We start from the raw sequence: 22,633 nt of genomic DNA, 5'->3' as shown, positions 1-22,633 counted from the left end.
CTGACATAGCGATGGTTTGCTGGATGGCTGAGCTGGCACAGCGATGGCCAATCTGAGTCACACGAAAAGAGAGAGGCCGACACACACACCACTTACACACCCACCTGCAGCAAAATTGGCCGCACCAAAGCCCTGAAGAGGCTTTACTCACCAGTGAGACGTCTCTCTCATACGTTTAGCCAGATCCCAGGCAGCACCCCCTCTGTTTCTGTCCTGAACCGTATCGGGCCTCCATGTGCTCAGACAAGGCCTCTGTTGATGGAGGTGATTGGGAAGACGGTGAAACCGCTACACTCTCAGGAAGTGCCAGGGATGCAGAGCAGCAACCGCAAGTCATCTGTTAGCAATCGGAGCAGCAGGCCTGATATTAAAGAGTCATGCGGGTCACAGAACGAGGTCTCTACGCCCCATAAGGAACCCTACTGTTTCAAGACACTATTTTCCAGCTGCAAATATGCATCGGGAGGGTATTGGAAAATCACTATACAGTACACTTAAGAGAAAAGACTTTTCTAATGACGTAAAGGTAATTATGGGTTGCTTGAGTGGTTTAGAAAACCCAAGGAACAAGTTGCGATGGTGAATTTCTATATTTGTAAACACTTCCAAGTAACCAAGCAGCACTGACGGATGCTTTCAGACCAATTTCTGATCTGCAATCCAAAGAATATTCAAGGTAATTTGTGCATGGACGGAGGAAAATAGTAAAAAGGGTGGAAAAAATCCTTAAATGTGACAGGAGACGTTAAGTTGCTGTCCCTGTCAAGAGTTTATGGAACATGAGTGAGGCGTAATTCTTTTCCTACATTACCACAAGGCCGTGTTAAGCCGTTGGATGTGAAAAAATGGGATAAAACTTCAGCAAAGGCAGATCATGTGAGAGAAGAGCGGATAAACGCAGATCTAATGTCACAACAACGAGGCACAAAAACGCGTCAAGGGTCCAAAGCTGCTCTTCATCAAACCCTGTTATTTAAACATTTAACGCAACAGTGGAGGGAAGAGGCAGGAGATGATGATGATTTGCGATTTAATGATTCCATCACTGTATTAGGGGATTAAGATGTCCGTGGAAATAGATTAGTTCTACATCCATTTTCACTCTGACTGGCAGATACCCAAAAAGCTCAGAGATGGAAATATGAAGAATGAGGCGTTCTGTGACAGATGGAGCACAAATGACCTGAAGAGCGCCACTAAGAGCACTATCACCACCTGCTGGTGGAGATGGGAATATATCACCCTCAGTTGCTGGGCTAGAGGAATAGTTCAGCCTAAAAATTAAATTCTGGTATTTACTTACCCTCATGAGCTTTCCAAACCCGTATGCTGTTATTTTTTTCCTGTGGAACACAACAAATGAGAATTTTATAATGAACATGTCTGTCAAGCTCAAAAGTCAGCACATTGAAGTTGAAAACCAGATGAGTGAAAGAATCATTTCAGCTATAAACAGTTCGATCTGGTTCACAAACGGAACTGAACAACTCGATTCAATGATCCGTTCACAGTGCTTCTCAAAGTAACAGCTCACTGGAGGGGAAGATTTTCTGTAAATAGTAAGATAAAGGTTATAAAGTCTTCAAAAGACTTGGAATTTTCATCTTAATTTTCAATGCGCAAATGAGCTATTTCCTGTGAATGTATGAGACTAATGGGGGTGGGTATTTTTTGACCGTATGCAAAATCTTTTGGTATGGAAACCTGTGTGAAGATTCTTCAAAAATATCTCATTTGTTTTCCATTGAAGAAAGAAGGTCATATGGGTTTGGAACAGGATGAGGGTGAGTAAATGTACAGGCTATCATCTGATCGCACACCCAAAGCATGTATATCCATGCAAAGTGATGAGAAAGTGAGGGAACTATTATTAAATGATCAAATCTTCAGTGCTGACTCAAGGCCATCAACTATAGCGATCTCAAGTCATTATGCGTTAGCTTATGCAAGGTTTAATTACAAGAGCCTGACCCTCCTTCTGCTGTTCCAGATAACATCAGTAATGTGGCGGGAAAGGTCACATGCTCAAACACGCTGGGGCTCAGGAGTCAATTAGTCGAGAGAACAAAGGAGACTTGGAAGGATGAGGAAAAGACAAATAGAAGACGAATCCTGCAAAGGAAATAAACATCAACTTGGGCAAATGAAGATGGGAAAAACAGATGCAAAAGGACACAATGCAAAAGTGGCTGCAAGTTCATTAATTAGAATTTCAAATCGGACAAACTTGAGATGACAGCAGCGCGCTTGTCAAATCAGATCATGGCCTAGCAGAGCGGAGAACCTCCCGGTGCTTGGAGCCAAAAGCAGGAACAGCTCATCGCAAACAGCTTCCTGGGGACTCTGTGTGTATATGCGCGTATGAGCGTAAGTGTGTGTGCGAGTACTGCAGCGTGCGTAAGCCATCTTCATCGCCTCTGATTTCTGCGGCCCGCCTTTTTCCCGCCTGTCCGCCCTGCGATGTCACTCTCCCCCTAAATGAGAAGTGACAATTAAAACATTCTCTTAAGGCACTCCAGATCAAGATGTGCTGGCAAGGCTGGCGGAGTGCCGTTTACCATGGGGCCAGAGCGAGAGAGGTGAGAGGCCACAGAAACTGTCTGATCTGCCCCCTGGGCATGGAATAAGGGGTCAAAGTGATGATGGCTGTCCTCAGGCCAAGCACCAATGGGTAAGGCAGAGTAACACAACCTCTTAGGGCACTGGAGGGTCGGTGAAGTAAGATAGAAGGTTGAAAATGTGCCTTTAAGGGAAAGAAAGGAGAATATTAAGGACTAGATTGACTGTGTGCTACATCAGACGCTGTGGGGTAAATAGAGAGAGAGTGAGAAAGTAAGGAAGACGATTTTAAAGGTTTAGCTGTGTCTAGCCAATTTGACAAAGGACATCTTCAATCACTCAAAGTGTTGGGAATCAAGAACCAGTTCCTTTACAAAAGAAAAAGAAAGAAAGAAATACCGGAAACAATATTCGTTCTGTTAACGGTTCTTGCACGTGTGTTTCTCCCTTAATGTGGACGACACGCTGTACTAAAATACGCTTGAAATGTTTTCTATTCAGCATCCCAGTAGCAGCGCAACTGAATCTACAGCATAGTAGATTCCCAAACGAATGACTCTTTTAAGTTGCTCAATTTAGTGAATCAGTGTTGGTATTGTTAACTAAAGCTAAATCTATTAATATGTAGGTCTCTGGTAACTATAGTAAATTAAATATATCTGATGAAAAACAAAAAAAGTATTAAAATTACAAAAACAAAATCTCAAATAAAAAATACATTAAAGTGAAATAAAAATATTTTAAAACTGTCATTCTGACCGTCATCTGAGAACTGGAGTTCCTGTCCGGAGATATTTAACTTTTTGAAGAAAGTGCAAGGATAAATAGCTTTTTAAAAAGCCTGGTGCTTGTCACTATTCACTGCCATTATTTGGGGATTTTTATTGTTTTATTTCTCCTGTTGTGGTTTGAAAAAGAAAGAATGGAAAACTGCACTAGAACAACACCAGGGTGAGTAAATGATGACTTCATTTTCATTTTAGGGTGAACTATCCCTTTAAAAAACTCTTCTGGGAGCACTTTTCTACACATGCACTTCTGCTCTAGAGATGTACTATTCACAAATTAGGGAAATGTGGTATGGTAAAACTAGCTATATTGTGTTGTCCTTTGAATGAATCGCTTCTGCTTTTATTATTTTCACTTTTAGACAAGAGCATATGAATGAATAAATGAGCTGGAAAAGCTTGAGAAAGGGATATGTATTTGACTCGTTGTGAGGGACACAGTAGAGAAAGTGGAAGGCAGAAACAGAGAGGTTGTTTGGGCAGGATACCAGGTCAGTCAGTAGACAGCTGCAGCACTAAGGGAGACGAGGCCAAACTAGCCTGGACTCAGTGAGGGCCCAAAAATCCAGCCCCCCACCCTACAGAGACCAAAGTTTCGGAGCACCGCCAATGAAGGATCCATTTCAGATTTACCCAAACTCTTTAAAGTAGAACAGAGGTCATCGACTGGAAAGGATGAGAACAAAGGGTCATCAATTAGAGGCTTATCATCGTTGCACCTTAACATAAAATATAGTTCCTCTAGAAGGCTTGGCACGGCCACTGAGCAAGAGACAAGCAACATAGACATACAATATCTGCATTACAGATACTCCAAAAAATATTTGGACATTTAAAATTGTCTGAATGTCATTGCATTAAACAGCAAAATATAAAAACCAAGTGGAATCTGCAAGCCATGGATGCTTAAACATTTCTCAGAACTTTTTTTGTATGTTTCTTTTACAAACTGGTATCATGGCAGTTCTCGATGGAAGCCAATTTCTGTTTAAATAGATAAAATAAAAAATATAATTGTGACATTATTTCTCTTTATAACATTATATTTCCCAATTTTGGCTTGTTGATGTCTGTTGAGGGACCATCAAAATAATGTGTTAGCAGGTATTAAGCAGATAGTCTACTAATACTTTCATGACTGCTAGTTGACATGTAGTTTCAAAGTTACTTTTAGTTAGTAGAATGTCTGAAGTGAACTATCAAAACCAAGCGTTACATTTATTTATCATTACTGCGACTTTATATTTAATAATTACAACTTTATATCTTCAGACCTGATGACCTTATATCTTGCAATTGTCTTTTTCACATAGCTATCTCATAATGTATTTATATGATGCAATTTCACTGACTTTTTTGACCTCAACAGATACCTTAATTTTTTAAAGATGGAAATGGTTTCACACAGATTTCCAAATGGAGTAATCATAACTGTAGATCATATGAATGATCGTTCCACTAACGCTTGAAAACCAGTCAGTGTCCAAATACTTTTGTTGCCATTTTGAACATTGTTCTTTTGTCATTTGAATTCTTAGAAATCATGTTTGAACTATATTGCTTTGACTTTATTATATCACGCACTGACATACACATTTTGTTTAATGTTTCTTAAGTGTCCAAATATGTTTTGAGGCCACTGTAGATGGAGACAACAAACATTTTGACGTCCGATGCTCGGAAGGAGTGAGCAACAGCAACAGTTTCTGGATGCTTTCCATCTTACATTGTTTAAGCCGAGATTTACAGGAGCGTTTAGACGGCGAGTGCCCGCTGGCTTGGCGCTGTCAAGCGTTTGCAGCTTTAATCTGATCTATTATGCTGATGAGTTTGACTCGGTTCCAGAGCCTTCAGTGGCTTCACACTCACACAGTGAGCTGGCAGCCGACTCCATCACCTGCGCTGGTGAGCACACCGACACTTTGTCACTCAGTCACACCTGATCCGAGTCCAAAAGCGGGTTGTTCACACCAATTCTAGTTCACGTTCTCTCCTCAAGCGTGCCAGAGAACTCCTTTGTCTCTGGAAATTTAAGTAAGAGGAGGTGTGCTTCTCTTCCTTCCTGGGATCCTACGTGTGTATGTGTGTGCATGCGTTTGGAAGAGAGGCATGAATGAATTAATGATGTCTAAAATAAGTAGGGCATGTTATAATGATGAATGTGTGTAAGGTGTGTTCATAGGACAGCAGAGCAGGAAGTAAGTGTGAGCGAGTGGAGCTCAGCTTCAGCCCTGCAGCTTCTAAACTCTAAGAGATATTCTCCAACAAACCCTCTCATATATCATCACGATACACAGTCCCAGCACTCCTCTTCCTCATTCTTATGTGCTCTCACTATCCCTTCAGCATGCAAGCACATTCCCAACAAGATGCTTTACAATGTTATAGGCCAGACACTGAAGCATAACAAATATTAAAGGGATAGTTCAATCAAAAATGACATCATTTACTCACCCACATCTCGTTCCAAGCCTTTATGCCTTTTTTTTCTTCCCTGGAACATGATGAGAAAAGTTTAGCAGCTTGTCCCAGGTGCTCTTTTCGGTCCAAAAATACAAAACAATGGAATTTTATACTAATATTTTTAATGAATAATGAGTCCTTACGCAATGTATGATTTCATGAAGTCATTCTTCATACATTTTTCATTTGTTTTGGAACAACATTTTCATTTTTGAAGTAACTACTTTAAATGAATGTATGTGCACTGAAGTATTATTATAAATGGAAAATACAAGGTTTAATAAGATGTTTTTACAATATGATAAAGCTAAAAGGAATACTCTAATCATATATGATTATAAATACACTACCGTTCAAAATACAGATTTTATACGTTTATGAAATAAATAAATACTTTTATCAATAAATATTTGATTAAAAGTGACATTAAGCCATTTATGTTACAAAAGTTTATGTAGAATATATGCTGTTCTTTTGAACAATCTATTCATCAAAGAATCCTGAAAAAAACATTAAACGTTTCCAAAAATAATATTAAGCTGCACAACTGTTATATTGAGAAATGTTGTTGAGCCATTAATCATTAATTTCTAAAGGATCATGTGACACTGAAGACTGAAGTAATGATGTTGAAAATCAGCTTTGCCATCACAGGAATAAATTACATTTTAAAAGATATTAAATATAAAACGATTATTTTAAATTGTAATAATATTTTACAATATTACAGTTTTTTTTCTGCATTTTTGATTAAATAAATACAGCCTCGGTGAGCAAAGGAGGCTTCTTTTAAAAACACTTGAACTAAAAAACCTTACTGACCCCAAACTTTTGAACGGAAGTGTAGATTACACTAATTTAAATGTAAGTGAATGAAATGCTGCTTCAACAGACACAAATAGGCTTTATCTGCACAATCAATCAAACCCAGTCAGTCAACCAAATACCACTCAGTTGAACCCAAGATGATAAAAGGAAGAAAGGTAAGGGATGTAATGTCCCTGAGCTGAGAATAAGGCCACTCAGTCACCAGAAAGCTCGCAATCTTCTCTCTCTGACTGCAACATGACAAAACATCCAAAGGCAAATCTGCAAACTCAACTACAGGAAATAAAACCTCGCAAAAACAAAAGGAAAACATCCCCCGTCCACGACGGCCATGAAGACAAATCCAATTATTTGTGTCTCATGTTGCAAATTTGTTCTAATGGATGGAATAGGAAAATAAATAAGTGCCTGCAAAAGGAAACAAAGGGATGCGATTTCTAATTAACATGAAAGAGAGACGAAGAGACGTGTTAGTAAACCCATCTTTCATCCTTCTCTCCTCATAGCCGGCACATTTGTTTTTGCCCGAATGTTGTCTTTTAGAGGGAAGCGTGTTTCCGTTTCGCCAGCAAATTAAATGTCAACAGATTTAACATCGGCTCCAATCTAATTTTTTTCTGGAGCATTTTGGCATTTTATTGTTCATTAAGCGTTTTTTTCTTCAGCATTGCTTGCGCTCAAGCGCTTTTATTTGTCACATCTTGGTTTTGAAGATCACAAAGGCCTGGGACAATAATTAGGTTTAGTGTAATTACGAACTGAGCATAATGAAAGAGTTGAAGGGAAATGTCTGGCCCTATCTGCTCACTGCCTCTCTCCGGATAACCATTAATCCCACATTAGCCCTGCACTGTCACTCTAAACAACGGCTTTGAGAAAGATGGTATTATCAGATGACCAGGTCACACACAAATACTGAATTTGATATCAAAGATGTAGGGAGAGGGCAGATCGCTTCAGCTGCTGTGTAAAACACTGAGGTTTAGATACTGTAAAGCAGGCTGCCTGCATTATTAATAATGAGAAAGAAAAAGTAATTTAAACAGAGAACTATAAAGGTCTCACACAAACCTAAACAACCAATATCTGGTTTGCTGTTGTTCAGCTCAAACTAAGTTCAAGAAAGTGCATTGTAAACAGCCTTGTAGCATGTTTTTTTTTTCTTCTGTTGTTTTGACAAGAAAACACCTTTTTCGATTAGCTTTATAAATACCGCAGTAACGTATCTGATTTAGGGCTTTTATACACTCCATGCTGTGTGTCAATGAGCGTGTGACAACAGTGCCGCACCTGAATATCTGCAAGCACTTTTGGGAGTCTGGAGACAAGAGCTGTTTCCTTCATGTAGCCAAAAAAAAAAAAAGTTTTTTCGTTACTTTGCTCAAAAATGTTAAAATATTATTAATTAATTAACAATTTAATTACTATAAAGTCTTAAATGCGCAGAGAGCAGTTTATTGCACCCAGTTCTCCTCTTCTCCTCATCTCTTTTAAACAAGGTGGTCATTTTGGTGCACGGCCAGTCAATGCCTTGTACACAACAGGAGAATTTTAAAATCAACCTTGAACTTAAAGCCAGTGGAGAGATGCTGGTAAAAGGGAAATATGGTCCCTCAAAAGCCTTGCGACTGCGTGTTGGACAACTTGCAAGCGAGATAATATAGACTGAGGTATACCAATATTAAGAAATTACAGTGATCCAAGTTCACTAATTCCAAATCTTTCCTTGAATGATGTCTTAACTTTTCAGTAAATCACTTACAAATGACTAAATCTCAATTTACAAACAACATCAATGATCCAAATAAATATAATAATGTTATTGTCTGTCTGTCTAACAAGTGGCTGCATTTGTCATGACAATGTCACGCTCCTGTTTCAGTGTCTGGATAGACATGTGGTGTGTGCACACAGATGAAACTCCAGATGGTGAGTGCAGACCTGTGCAGTGTAATGCAAGAAAGAACAGCCTGGGTGTGTGGACAAGGCAAAAAGCAAAAAGCTGGATTCTGGCTTCTGCCAGCCTTCCTCAAGACGAGTGAAAACTGTCCCAACAAATGATGTGCAAATTACCTTTGACCAGCAGATGAATGTAGGGCAATCCCTTTACCCTCTTAACCACATACGACATAACCACCCAAAGGTTCACAATGTAGTGCACTGGCTGGAAAGATTGAATACTGACGGGTGTTGCAGAACATGAGATCACCTCGAGCTGCCACTGGGAAAAAAATGAAGATTCAGTTAGCTCAATTTTACATAAACAAATAGACACACCTAAGTTAACTGTTATTCTATTTTAGCACTGCAAACGTCATTATGACGAGAATGTACCATGCTTTTTGTAAATAACCTTTGGTCTAATGAGAGGGTTAATATGTTTAGCTTTAAAACACACATAACATGAGCCACTCTGAAACTATGGACTCTAAATACTGCATTTGATGATTAATATATGATTTCACTGAACAGAATACAGTTGACATGACAATTTGCAAACAAAATGAGGGCAGTTGATTGAACACGAGAAACAGCATTTGTTATCAATAGTAAATTAGCTTGCCTAATAACAAAGTAGAGTAGCAAACACAGTGTAGCATTAATACCATCCATGTAGAGAAGATTCAAAAAGTCTTTGTGCTCAAAAAAACGAAGACGACGGACTCATCGTGTGCGCCATCTTGTGTGAAGAAGACAATACTACTGCAAATGTCAAATTATTAAATGTGTCCAGAAGATGACAATATTGACAAGCTTTCATACAATTTAGTTTTTTGCAAAATGAACAAAACTCTATTGGACTACGGTATCAGGACGTTGAGTACACTTTTAATGGTTATTTTATTTTTCTATTAGACGTTACCCGCTTATAAGTGATTGTTTTCTATCTCTCGTGCGCCGTTGCCATGGTGACCAGACGCCTGCTAAGCTACCCGAGAGCTTTTGAATATGGTGAGTCAAGGTTTCCCCAATGTTTTTAAGGCATATGCGTTCAAAATATAAGCACATATGTGCTATAAAGTCTATTTTCAGTAAATGAATCATGGCTGCTTATTTAATGAAACATAAAAAGCAAAAGCGAAAGTCCCGACACAAAATGTGAACTTAGCATCTTGACATAAAGTTAGCAATGCCTGTCTGATACTTACCTTTGACTTTTTTCTGTGATGTTTTCCCCTTAATCCATTTATTTCTCATTTGTTCTTCAACAGCCACCAAAGGATGGAAAAGTATGTTGTTTGTTTGGAGTCAATATATTTATAACAGCTTCCAACCTCAAATCAGTTTTATTGTATTAACATTATAAATGCTTTTTGTCAGGTAGGCTTGTAGGTGTATTCTTAAAAAATAAAATACCAATTTTGCCAGTAAAATAAAGTCAGTATAATAACATCTATTCACTTACTGATTTGTTTTATTAGAAATTGTTGAGTTTTGTATAACTATAATTTCAGCTATAAACTTTAAGCTCAAAAATTGTTTCATTAAAAAGGAAAGAAATAATTTGGTCACTTTAACACAGCATAAATAACTTGCATCTTTTGTATCCAGTCTCCAAAAAAGAAAGGAGGAAACATCAGCAAGGCTGAGAGGGAGAGATTGCAGAGAGAGGCAGATGAACAAAGATTGAGAGAGGAAGGTATATCTACAGTATTAATTTAATTTTAAATAAGTTTTTTGATTGATAACAAATCTGTGTACTGTGTTTTGTCCTGTAGAAGAAGCTCGTCTCATTGCTGAACGTGAGGAGAATGAAAGGCTGGAGAGGGAGCGAATAGAACAAGAGAAACAACAGCTACTTGAGTTAAAGGTCTGATGAACTTTCATTTGAACATTCACAGTCGTGTTGCAGACATTTACCTGCAGGCATTAGTGCATATGCAGCTGTCTGTACTGATGGATTGTGTGTGACAAGATTGGATGTGATGATTGATTGACCCCTGTCAATGTCCACAGGACAGAGAGCGCAGAGAGGACGAGCTGAATGAACTGCGGCACATTCTAGATGAGAATCACTCTGCAGTCACTGCTTGGGAATCAGAATGCAGGAACAAAGCTAAGGTACAAGACTCATGTAGCTTTATCTCAGGGTAATTCTGAGGCTACGAAGTGTGTTACAGGATGATTTGTTGTCTGGTCTTTTCTAGTGGGAGCGTTACATCCGTTGCGACGGCAGTCCGGATCCAGCTGTGCAGCCGGAAATCAACTCCTTCATCAGTTTGTGGAGAGAAGACTCTGAAACCCAAATCCAGCAAGTCTTGAAAAACTGTGCTCTAGCTCTTCAGGTGAGACCAGCACTCTAGATCTGTTGATTTCATGGTTTCAAGTCAAATATTGATGACTAAGGTGATCCTAGTAAGTCGAGTATCATTATTATTGATCATTTTAGTATTAAAGTTTACACATAACTCATCCCTCTGTGCGAGGGCCATGAGTGATACCTCAAATCATGTTAATTGTTAAGGATCCAATGTTTTATTTCCTTCTGGGGAATGATACAAAAGCTGATGAAATGTCAGACGTACAGTAAGGGCCGTTTATAACAAGAATGAAGAGGTGGTCTTTGCAATTCGGAGGCCCATTTCAAAGAAACAGTTGGAGCCATTGGTGGGAATCCTGGTTATCATTATAGCAATCTTTATAGTTATCATTCTTTGGCCTTTACTGTACATTGAAACATGGGTATTTATAGATCACAATGTAAGGGTGGTTTGTTTTTTTTTACTCGCGCCAATAAGCAACTCCTTAACCACACTATCAACCACATACAATAGCAATACCCAAAACATTGTAGCATCATGGTGGAGAGTTTTGTGCAGGCATGTTTTCTTCAGAAAATCTATAACAATTTCTCTTGGACAGTTGATAGACGAACTAGACTTCCTCTTGAGTGAGGGTCCTGAGCCATGCACTGCTCAACAGTATCGAGAAACAGTCCTTTGTCTACAGAGTATCAACCTCTACAAACTCAACCAGGCCACTGAGGAGCTTCTTAAGGCGAGTTCTTCTGAGATCTTCCCATGCAGCTTACTTCTGTTTCAACACATATTGGATATAATATGTGTTTTGCTTCCCTTCCAGTTTGCAAATTCTAGTTCTGACATTGAAACTGGCAACATGCAGACTGTAGTTCAGGACGACAACATTACTCTTTGTCTGTGGGCCAACCTTAACAAAAATCCAAGGTTTGCCAGTCTTCATGGTGAAATTTAGGCACTGTTGTAGGATAAAGGAAATACTTGACAATCCATGTTTCCAGGTTTAAAGGTTACCGGTTCGAGGAGGTGGGTCTGGGCTTCGAGCTGCCGAAGCCGCTGGCTGTGAGTGACATCGCTGTTCGGATCCTTCACACACGCTATGACCACTTGTCCCACCACAGCGAGCGCGAACAGGTCCAGAGGAGGAGATCCATGATGGAGGGCTTTCTCACTTCACCATCTGAGAGTGCTGCAGTGGTGCAAGATGGGAAGATAGAGGGAGAGGAGGATGAGGGAGAAATCTCAAAGCGGGTGGAGGAAGAAAGCCGTTCAGTCAGATCAGAGGGCAGGAAGAGGGTGAGTGAGGATTTGATCATGTGTACACTATGTACTTGTTTTCTATTGGATTCTGTCGCTGACAATATTAATGTGTGTCCATGTGTCAGAGTGCTGTTAGTGTGATCTCATCTAAGGAGGGGAAGAAGAGCTCTTCAATCAAGCTGTTAGAGGAAGGAGAAAGTCAGATGAAGGGAATTGCTATAAGTTTAGAAGCTGGTTTGGTCCCTTCTTTTTTTATCATCTTTCACTTCCTGATTTTCCTCATTTCTTTCCTTCTTTCTTTATATCAAACAACATGAGATGATGAAATCTTTATCACATAAAATTAACATTTATAATTTGTTTTAGTTAACTATGATCATTTGTAAAATACCACCAATGCTTTAAATAAAAAAATTGGACTGTTCCATATTTGAAAAAAATGTATTTAAAGCTCCTGGTCAAAATATGCAAATCATAATTATAATGATAACATATTAATGGGCCAAATGCAATGTGTTTATTATTATCCGACATGCGAATTAACTGGCAGAATAATAATTTTATTGTGGTTATCATTTTAATGTATATGGACAGTGCTTCCAGGATTTTATAAAAGCACTGCATTTTATAAACCACTGAAGGAATTTACATCATAGTCTACGTCACAAAATCATGAACTGCACGAGTTCGAGTTGAGATCTATATTAATATGTACATATAGTTGCTATGTTGCTTTGCATAAAAAGCCCAGAATTACACTACTGAACTGTATTAAGTGGCAAATTATGTTTTTTTTTTTCTAATTATTAATATTGTTTAACTATGCTTTGCATGGCACCTAAAAACACAGCTTACTCATACTTGGGTATTAAAATCCTATCCGATAAAAATGTCAAATTATTTTGATGTTAGTCTGATATCCAATAAATCGTTGGTCAAAATTTTATACTACTTTTAATTCAGATAAAAACATACTGCAAGTTAATTCAGGCATTACAAAAAATATAAAGTATGATGATGGAATTTCATTTTGAGATCTGCTAAAGATTACATTTTGTTATTAAACTAATCTTTATTAAATTGTCCCCAGATCAAAATTGCTCCAACCCATCACCAGCTGAACTGGTGTTTGACAGTGCTGGCATACATATAGTGGATCTGCAACAGTTCACACCCTTAGGCGGAGTCTTCTACTTTGATGTCTTCCATCTACCACCCCAGTCTCATATAGTGAAGGGCTGGGAAATGAGAGAGGTACATCTTGGGATATAATCAGGGACACTCTACAAGAGATCATAGAAAATAATTTGCATTAATAATAATTTGCCTTTGTGCTTCCTCATAGTTATCAGAGGGTGGTCTGCAGGTGTTCCCCTATCCCACAGAGCAGTCCCGCATTCAGAGCTCTACCTCAGTGAGGCTGGATGAACACAGTAGCACTGTTGTCTCATTGCCTGTAGGGGTCACTGTAGCTCTGCCTGACTCAATAATGTTTCTGGAGGGTCCACAAGTGGCACGCTGGGATCCAATTGGTGAACAATTCACACCACACGTACAGTATATGCAACAATAGATTTTGTATTGTATACATTCATATCTTAGTACAGTATTTTACCTCATGCTTGTCATTGGTCACCGTTTTCTGCAGGCCAACACTGGCGGACGGACTGCATCTCTGATACAAATTATGACGCAGAGAACCGCAGCATCTCCTTTCAGATGAATGCATTCTATGCCTTTACATTACTGCAAGAGTCTTATGCTAATATGCCTTTCCAGTCATGGGAGCTGAGGCCTCTGGGCCAAGACTCAGCATTGTTCACAATCTCTGGAGCTCTTACTGAAGTCAGAATCACAGTCAAGGCAAGAGAGACTTCTCTTGAACATCATATGTTCAAAGATATCCAAGATTATAAAAACATGTACCAAATTCTTAGAAATGTACTCAATTTAAAAAAATAATTTTATATATATATATATATATATATATTTAAACAGGAAAAAACAAGCATTAAAATAAGTTAAAACCACAAAGAATGGATGACATAAGTGTTTCACATATTAACAAGAAGCAAAACAGTTTTATAAAAAACATGCTTGTCACTGAGTACGTGACCTCACAATTACTCCTTGTATGAATTACATTTGTTATGTATTTTTGAACATATCAATAGACTACAGTAAAAGGCATCCTGTTATTGAGACATTTATGCCTTCATTTCAAGGCCATGTTGGTTTCGATACATACTGAAGGGTGGCCCAAAAAATGTTCTGCCCTCTGTGTACAATCACCAGGGCTGATCGATAGCTTTTTTGTTTCTCAGGGTAAGCAGTGTATGCTGCAAATGGAGGAGACAAAAGACCTGGATAATCTTCTAGGGAAGTGGATGAGCCCCTCGGAACTGCAGAAGGCCATGAGGAGAGCTGGGATCAATATATTTGTGAATGAGTATTCAGACAAGTACGTCAGCATCAACTCAAAGGTAACAAAGGGGCTGAATTTCCTTAAAGCCAATTCAATAATTAACTGTTAAATAGACCAGTTATAGAAACCCAGCCTTGAACTGCTTACTATAATTTTTTTTACATTTTTAGGATCCATTAATAGAGCACACAGTGTATGAACAGATGGCCCTAATGTCCTCAGCCGTGGCTTTCTCCTGGAGCCGCTGGAACACACAATGCGGACAAGAGCACCTTGTTCTTCAGGTATGTAATACACTCCTATAAACAGACTGAAGCCCTATTGTATATGTATATGTTCTTTTTAAGCAGACAGTACCACTGACCTTTAACCTTTTGACTCTGGTAGGCGTGTGAGCAACTGGAAGCGGTGCCAGTGGCTGAGGAAATGTGGTCTCTTTACTTGCTGGGTGCTCAGAGGAACCAGCATCTTAAGATGAAGGAGAATGACAAAAGCTTCTCTGCTGCACTGGCCGAGGGCAGCGAGTTCCACTCCACCTTTCAGCACATGCTCAGACAGGACATGAGCATCGAGGGACAAGCTAGAGTCCGTCAGTCTCACTACCTCTACACAGACACAATACAGAGGCTCCTGTGTGCAACACGTGTCCTCACATATTCCTGAGATCAGAAAACATACACCTCCAGAAACAGGCAACAAGCATACACACTAAGATCTAAAACATTTAACACCCGTTTTGAACTTGTGATAGTCATTGCAATATGCTGAGGATATGAAATTACAGCCAGCATACTTCTCTTTATAACCAGCAAGTGGAGCCAAATGATCTTGAATTAATTTTTCTGATACCAGCACAAATATTAAATAATATGTAAAATAAATATAAGATCTCTGACCACTGGGCTAAATCATTGACGCTGAGGAAATGTTTATAGTGCCAGAATATAAACTCACATGTGAATCTCATCAGATTTGACCTGTCCAGGTTTCCCCTATAATTAAGTTAATTTTAATCAAATTGATTATAAATAAAGAAATTACAAATAAAGGAGATAAAGTAATACAATTCTGAAGGGGCATTAAGATATTTTCAGCAGTGTAAAAAAAAAAAAAAATTTTTATATATATATATATATATATATATATATATATATATATATGATGAATAACTTGAATGCTTAATTCTTACAGGAATACGGTCACAATGCAAAAACATCCTTAAAAACAAGCTTTATAAATTATATTTTAAAAAAAAATATATATCATACATCATCTTTTGATTTGGGGGCTGAAACATTACTCAATCCAAATGAGATTTATAGATTGTTATACTCATGTTGAATTATGTACTATTTGACATTGATTCCATTGACATCCACATTTTATATCGCCTTGATGAACAATTCAAAGTAGGACATACCCAAACGTGAGCTTTGCATATAACAGACTGACTGAAGCCTCATGATCCATTAAGCTTGTTTTCCTGCAATAAATATTGAGATTATTTGGATCAGTTTCTTTTATTGTGCAAAGTTTCTCTCTCCCCCCTCTTTGGAACATACAAAAGTGAACATTAAACAAACACCAAACCAACAGCTTAATAAGGTTAAAAATTATGTGTTTGTAACAATTAATAATATCGGGAAAACAATCTACTGCATAAAACTGTAAAACAATAAGTTAACAAAAAGAAAAAAATATATATTTTTTTAAAACTCAGTAGTCTTTCAAACTTCCCATAAAAATACACTGATCAATTTCAAAACGTTTAAAAAAGGGCAACCTTTCCGGGCAACCGATATATGATGTTCGACATTCACACTGTTGCAGTCTTCTCATCTCACTCCAATCCAAATATTCACTGTGTGATTGGGCTGGCACTAAGTGTCTCATATAAATGCCTACAACATAAGTGGCAAACAAAACGGTTTGTGTACACAGCATCCAAGCAGTCTGCAGTTTTCAGCGCATCTCTCTCAAGACGCCCACATTTCTCTTCACCTTCAGTAAGAAATGGTCACAAAGAGTTCTGTTAGAAGGACAGGCAGCAGTGCTGCATCACAGCTAGTGAAGCCGAAGAAGTTTCTGAATGTCAGGACCGGCTACTCCAGCCTTGCAGATGCCCAGGTGTCACACAGGGGGCTGGGCGTTGTGCCTCAGCCCAGTATAGGGCCACAGAAGCTGCTGGATGGTCATCCAGGAGTCCCCGGTGCCCACAGGTGCTGCATCTACTGCAGGCTGTAACATCAGGCTTGCCAAGAGGGCCAGTAGAACAGCTAGCACTACAAACAAGGCCACCCAAATCCAAATGCCCCTGGTGCCTCTGGACACTGCAGGCCGCCCCTCTATCAGACTGGGTGGAGCGTGATCTGTTGGGCTGGGGCTGGGACTGGGATGGAGAGTGAAAGAAATGTTTAAAGAAAAGTTCAAAAGCATACCTTCAACAAAAAAAAACAAGGCGTTTTCTTATGCTAAACCAAGAAAGAGCAAATAAAATGTTCATGGTATTGTAATTAGCTGCAGAACACTTTATACAGTAGATTTCTTTAGGCCAGTAAAATACTCTGTACAAGCAATGATTGGCAATGAACAGCAACCATGTGGTCTCATTGTGCATACTTAATGTGCATTCATTAGGAATCAATAACACGTGAAATTGAGCGGTTTTCGCTAGAAGCCTTTACATACACATACCTGTATAGAGTATGTTCTGAGCCTTTTTATTAGAAAATGTACAAAGTAGGTCATAAACAGCAACAAATTTTATATTAAAAAAAAGTCAGTCTGAATGGGTGAGGCGGCTGAGGCGGCCTGAAGAGAATGAGTTGAACATTTAAAGGAATGTGAAAACTGGCAGCTGTTACTGAAAGCAATGTTTGACAAAAGCACATGATAAACAAGATAAATATGAATGTTCTGTGATAGACCGATACATATAAAGGTCAGGCCGGCCGGGTAGTCGGCCAATACTTTAACATGTAGAGGTCAGCCAATAATTGACTGGCCGATTAACAGAAGTAGCCGCAGTTTCAAAATATACCAGCTAGGTCAATTTCTTGACTTTCATTCTTGAATTTTGAAAAGTGTTTTATTGCTTTTCATATTTTATATTATATATACACACTACAGTTCAAAAGTTTGGAGTCTCTATGCTCATAAAGATCCAATGTATAGTAAAAATAATAAGATTGTAAAATATTATTACAATTTAACATAACTTTTCTATTTTAACATATTAGATGTAATTTATTCCAAAGTTGAATTTTCACCAACATTATTCCAGTCTTCGGTGTCACGTCAGTAAGAATCTTACTGACCCCAAACTTTTGAACAGTAGTATACATGCATAAATATCTCCATCCTTATCTCTAGTTATCGGTCTACCACTAATCCTGTTTTCAAGAAAATACCCCAGAGAACATCAGCACACAACTGTGGGATCAAAGTATACTGGCAAATTTGCATATGCGCACAACTGTCCACCAATGTGGAGAATTTTTTTTCAAGAACTGTCTCTCTCTGAAACCACAGGTTGGCTGATTAGATTACTTGCTGCAAATCGAAGCAAAAGACATTGCAGTGTGTCATAATGTGTGTTAAAGATACATGCAAAGCTATAAAACGGGTGTCCTGAGTGTCCAGCATCCATTTATAACATAATTAAAGTTACTTTCCTAGCTTAGCTGTAGGAGCAAAAGGCAATGACATTATTGACAGAAAACCCTCGATTTGTAGTAGATAATGCCTGGATGCTGAAGCAGAGAAATAATGGTTGCGGAAGATACACTAACGTCTTAGTTGGCATTATGAAGGAGGTGATTTTGATGCCTAGTTCTGTTAGGCTAGTCCTTCTGTCCGCTCGTTCCTCTTTCTGCTCCTCCTCCGAGTGAGAGTCTGTTTCATATCCATACCTGTGCAAAGTTTACACTGTACTGACCCATGTTGGCTCAAGGCCTCCATTGTGGGTCTGCATGACAACTTTTCGATATAAAATTTGCTTTATGATTTTGAAATCGATGCAAAAGACGAGCGGTACACAACAGTTCTTAACGCGTGACCTTACCTATTCATCAGAGTGGGCTCGTCAATGTCGGCCCAAGTACCAGAGCTAACGAAGCGCTTTAGAGGTGGCCTCTTGGCTGTCATGATCCTGTAAAGCGGTTGACACACAGCCATGACATCCTTTCTCGCAGTGCAAAGAAGTGCAGCAGTTTATAAAAACAATCGGCATGCAACTCCAGTAGAGGCCATGGATTCGATTTCCAGAGAACATACTGATAAGTGTATAATTTCAATGCACTTTAGGTAGCTTTCAATAAGTGTCTGCCAAATGAATAAATATTGTTCTGAGAAGTCTTGGGTCACATTAACCCTTGTTTTGAGGGACAAAGTTAAAGGCTGTTGTGTTTTGTGGACCATGCAATCTCAAAAACAGCATCTGTACACTTACCATGGTGACCGACGAGAAAGTCTCTCGACCTCAGTCTCTGCCATGTCTTTGGGCTGTGAATTAGAAACCACTGTTTATTCAGATGTTCCACTTCTCTCTGCCAAAAGCATCTCAAAAGCGTACTACTACTCACCATATCAAAATGAGTCTGTCCTCCAACGCTGCGGGGAATGGTAGCTATACTGATGCGTCGGGTAGTTGTCTTGGGACAAAACACAAATATCTGTAAACTCCGCAATCAGATCCATGATCTTAACATCGTGTGTTTTGTTTTAAAACTCACTTTGAACATGTTTGAGGCTGACTGCTTCTTGTTTCTAAAATCATCTGCAAGTATAAAATAAATCCCATGTGATTAAGACACAAAAGAGACTGGTATTATTACTTTTTTTATTATTATAATTATTTTTGTAGTGACTAACCCCTCTCAGAGGACCCAAATGGTCTTTCGTTTGGCGTGAGGTTCTCCCTGAGCTCCAACAACTCTGCATGCTCCTTGGTGTACATCCTCCTCAAATTCTCCACATGCTGAATCATCACCTCCACCGTTTTACCCACTCTGGTCTCCTATACATGCAAGGAAGCCGAGAAGTAAACAAGCAAGCTTCTTTGCTAACTTTGGCTTTAGTGGGCTATTTCAGCACTCTGAAAAGCCAGAGTAAACACACAAACCTGATGAATGGCCCCAAGCATCTCTGAACGGCTTGACACTCTTGTCATGGACTGGATGAGGATCTCAAGGTTCTTCTGCAGACGATGAATGATCTCCATGGATTGGTTATCCTCTTCACACCGTGGGATCAGGGCCTATAAAACAAAACACAGTGTAATATTCAGGCTACTTCAAACATGAATTTAGATCAAATTTGGGAAGAAATTACATTTCAAAAATAATTTTCTGTAGTGAGCTGAAAATTCATTGTGCTGAGCAGAAGACTACTTGCATTGACAAAACAGACTGCCTCCAAATATATTTTCAAAAGAATAAAAATGATTTTATGCCTGCAGAAAAAGGACAAAATGACAGACCTGCAGTAGACCTTTACAACTGTTAACTTCCTTGCGGACATTCTCCTCGGCCAGGTCCCGTGAGCGTTCCTCCAGGCGTAGCCTCTTCTCCAGGGTGAAGATGTCACATTTGAAGCCCAGAGAGAGACGGTGGAACTCCGCCTGGAGGAGAGCACACAGTAAACACTTTAAAAACTGATATGCTTTTGCAATTATTTTTGCTTATTCACTTCTGTAGTTTAGAATGTAGTTCAGGTCCGTTTAAAATATATACCATAATAAAAATTCTGCCGAGTTCCTTGAAATTTCCCTCCACAGCTATTATAAATATGTAAAAAGGTTTTTAGATTTTATGTGGTTCTAATTATGAGCTACCAATGTAAATTAATATTTTAAAAAAAATACCTTCAACATAACACTGCCATTTCATCTGAAGTCATCAATAATCACTATTATTTAGTTGTTAATGACTTGTAGCTGTTGGCGCATTATATATATATATATATATATATATATATATATATATATTTATTTATTTATTTATATATATTTATGTAATAAAATAAAAAAATAATATTTTCAAACTCTACACATTGACATGGGACTGGACCTTACCTCAATTTCTTTGTCACTTGGCAACAGGCTGCAGATGAAATGCACATTTCAGATTAATGGGAACATGATGTCAAGTGAATCATGTGAAGACATGCTTGAATCAGATTAAAAATGTATGGATATCAATTCAGTACACAAAGCATTATAACCTGTTCTTGTCATCTTTGGTGGAATCGCTGGCATTTTCAGAGATGACAGATGTGTCACCTGAGGGCGGAGGAGGAGATTGACATTGGTTAAAGACAAGATAATATCTTAAGTAGAACTGGATGAGAAAGATAGTCAGACAGAGAGAACAAGCGTTTATCTACAGGCACCTTTTTCTGTGGCCACTGAAGGCTCACCGTCCTCCTGAGCTTTTTGTTCCTCAATGGCTTCCATACTGATCACTTCCTGTAAGAGGACCATTTCACTTTGTATATACAACAAAGGCATTTCAACTTCAGCACGTTTACTGTACTACAGTAGTTTTAGGCATCAGATGGCATATTATAAATGTTGATTAATAAGTAATTCACAAACCTCTTGTGTAATTAAAAGTATTTCATGAAAGTATCTGGAACAGCAGATAGGACTGCATTCACCTGACTACATTATGTTTAGTTAAATACATGCTGGTGAGAGTGGCTCTTACCTTCTTCAGCTTGTTCCTTGGAGTCAAGGGGTCTTTTTTGGAGCCTTGCGCATCAGGAACTGTGGGAAGATTTCCTTCACTGGCAGCAGAGCCAAAGGTCATGTCTTTTGCTTTTTCAGAAGAACCCTTTGATGAGTCAGGAGAGGCTTTTGAGTTTGAATCAGATGTGACCACTGTCCTTTTACTGTCCGTCTTGTCTAAAAAGAAAGAAAGACAGAGAGAGAGAGGCTATGTTCAATTCAAGACTACTAAATTATATCATTCAAAATATAGTTTGGTGTAATAAGAATGGATTTTCCCAAATATTAATGTTTGCTATGTACTTTTATACTTGGAATATTAAGATATATATTCTCTTAGCAGCATGCTAACAGCAAACTCCATTGGAATCAATTGTAATTCGAGTCTCATCTGTACTGCCACTGGTATGACACCCAAAGTTGCTACCAAATTTTTATATTTTTAGTTTTCATTTTTTCTTTTAAGTACTAAAACTTAAAATTAAGTATAACCTAAAGCTAAATAGGAATATTTCAGTTAGGTTAGTTGCCAAGGCGATATTTCAAGTTTTCATTTAAGTTTGTTTTATAATATTTATAATTTTAAGCTACAGTGTTATTAGAGGTTCTTTATTGGTTGGTTACAATACCAAAATTTCAGGAGCCAATAGCAATACCAGCAAGATTTCATGACTCTCAATATCAATTTCAAAAGCCAATGCTACTAAACACATTTATTTAAAAAAGCTAAATATAAATTTAAAAATGAACATTGGCATGCATCCTTCAAGTATCGGTCAATTATTTAAACATTGCTTCAGGTTTTCTAACTAAATATTCAAGTAACACTTGAATAACACTCAAAACAAATAAATGAAAAACGGTTGCTGGGTTTCTCTTCATCTTGTCAGTATTGCTCACCAATTAATTTTAACATCAAAAATAGGCAATGGCAATCTGTCTGTACATTAACAGACTTCATTTTGACAAAGAAGTGCATTTAATTGTTACAAAAGCAGCCGTCTTTCAGTCACACAGCTGGTATAGTTCAGTCATACATTTGGTACAAGGATACCAAAATGATTAGTTTCTCGGTACTATTGTATTGTATCTTTTTTTGTATTAAATTGACGCTGAAATACAAATGCATCTGACATCCTTACTTCAACAGGGAACTTCCTCCTACCTGGTGAGTTAATCCCAGTTGATGTCACCTCCACTGCCTCTGGCATGGCCTCCTCTTCCTCTGCTACTGGCAATAAGAGACTTCTAAACAAATAAATAATAAACAATACAACAACTATTTAAAATATGCATATTACAAAACTAACACACTCAGACCACC

General features: G+C 38.3%; 3 protein-coding genes across 7 annotated transcripts in view; 1 reads left to right on the top strand and 2 right to left on the bottom strand.

Moving 5' to 3' along the window:
* sox5 (SRY-box transcription factor 5) overlaps positions 1-8,781 on the bottom strand; it is a 243,833-nt gene extending 235,052 nt beyond the window's left edge. Inside the window, exon 1 of the mRNA XM_077234375.1 lies at positions 8,712-8,781. The gene's annotated coding sequence lies outside the window, so the exon portion shown is untranslated. The remainder of the gene's footprint in view (positions 1-8,711) is intronic.
* A 754-nt stretch (positions 8,782-9,535) lies between these two features.
* Positions 9,536-15,697, top strand: dnai7 (dynein axonemal intermediate chain 7). The gene is made up of 16 exons (XM_077234395.1): positions 9,536-9,590; positions 9,851-9,868; positions 10,191-10,278; positions 10,358-10,449; positions 10,596-10,700; positions 10,787-10,924; positions 11,502-11,636; positions 11,721-11,824; positions 11,899-12,193; positions 12,283-12,391; positions 13,248-13,411; positions 13,503-13,689; positions 13,806-14,020; positions 14,482-14,640; positions 14,753-14,866; positions 14,970-15,697. Exons 1-16 carry the CDS (start codon positions 9,588-9,590, stop codon positions 15,243-15,245), a joined length of 2,202 nt encoding a protein of 733 aa, XP_077090510.1. The 5' UTR covers positions 9,536-9,587; the 3' UTR covers positions 15,246-15,697.
* A 389-nt stretch (positions 15,698-16,086) lies between these two features.
* The window catches only part of lrmp (lymphoid-restricted membrane protein), a 25,017-nt gene continuing 18,470 nt past the window's right edge, over positions 16,087-22,633 (bottom strand). For 3 of the 5 annotated variants that reach the window (XM_077234367.1, XM_077234368.1, XM_077234369.1), the window contains exons 25-38: positions 22,475-22,557; positions 21,290-21,486; positions 20,973-21,048; positions 20,805-20,862; positions 20,656-20,683; positions 20,062-20,202; positions 19,705-19,839; positions 19,455-19,599; positions 19,316-19,359; positions 19,166-19,234; positions 19,033-19,085; positions 18,646-18,732; positions 18,374-18,493; positions 16,087-16,971 (exon numbers count right to left, since the gene is read on the bottom strand). In XM_077234367.1, coding sequence (XP_077090482.1) covers positions 16,713-16,971; positions 18,374-18,493; positions 18,646-18,732; positions 19,033-19,085; positions 19,166-19,234; positions 19,316-19,359; positions 19,455-19,599; positions 19,705-19,839; positions 20,062-20,202; positions 20,656-20,683; positions 20,805-20,862; positions 20,973-21,048; positions 21,290-21,486; positions 22,475-22,557 — 1,495 coding nt within the window. In that variant the 3' untranslated portion in view covers positions 16,087-16,712. The remainder of the gene's footprint in view (positions 16,972-18,373; positions 18,494-18,645; positions 18,733-19,032; positions 19,086-19,165; positions 19,235-19,315; positions 19,360-19,454; positions 19,600-19,704; positions 19,840-20,061; positions 20,203-20,655; positions 20,684-20,804; positions 20,863-20,972; positions 21,049-21,289; positions 21,487-22,474; positions 22,558-22,633) is intronic. The other 2 variants (XM_077234370.1, XM_077234371.1) reach the window with 2 other exon arrangements.

The sequence above is a fragment of the Siphateles boraxobius genome, unplaced genomic scaffold (genome assembly GCF_051911475.1).
Source record: "Siphateles boraxobius isolate OS27281-9 unplaced genomic scaffold, OSU_SipBor_1 19, whole genome shotgun sequence".
Taxonomy (NCBI): Eukaryota; Metazoa; Chordata; class Actinopteri; order Cypriniformes; family Leuciscidae; genus Siphateles; species Siphateles boraxobius.
This window is presented reverse-complemented; position numbering and strand designations above follow the sequence as displayed.